Consider the following 233-nt stretch of genomic DNA (forward strand, 5'->3'; position numbering starts at 1 on the left):
ACTTCATATTCTAGCTTTTTAATATTTCTATTCATCAACAAGACAGCAATATAAATAAGCATTATAATTTCCAGGTTATCACTAAATCAAAATGCACTTACTAATGCCACCAAGGCACGGCTTATTCCAGGGCCGGCGATGGTCAGGGCCCCCTCGACCCTGCATCTCCAGAAGGTGAAGCAGCATCATCTCATCACCTTGGGGTGAGCTCAAGTCGGGCTGTATGCTATGAC

The 233-nt window shown here is 44.2% G+C and overlaps 1 protein-coding gene across 1 annotated transcript in view; it reads right to left on the bottom strand.

Moving 5' to 3' along the window:
• The window catches only part of LOC119587945 (E3 ubiquitin-protein ligase TRIM37-like), a gene marked incomplete in the record, with an annotated part of 49,872 nt that overhangs the window by 7,376 nt on the left and 42,263 nt on the right, over nucleotides 1–233 (bottom strand). Inside the window, 1 exon segment of the mRNA XM_037936657.1 lies at nucleotides 102–226. Within this exon segment, the coding sequence (XP_037792585.1) occupies nucleotides 102–226 (125 nt within the window).

Source organism: Penaeus monodon, chromosome 23 (assembly GCF_015228065.2).
Source record: "Penaeus monodon isolate SGIC_2016 chromosome 23, NSTDA_Pmon_1, whole genome shotgun sequence".
In the NCBI taxonomy this organism is placed as follows: domain Eukaryota; kingdom Metazoa; phylum Arthropoda; class Malacostraca; order Decapoda; family Penaeidae; genus Penaeus; species Penaeus monodon.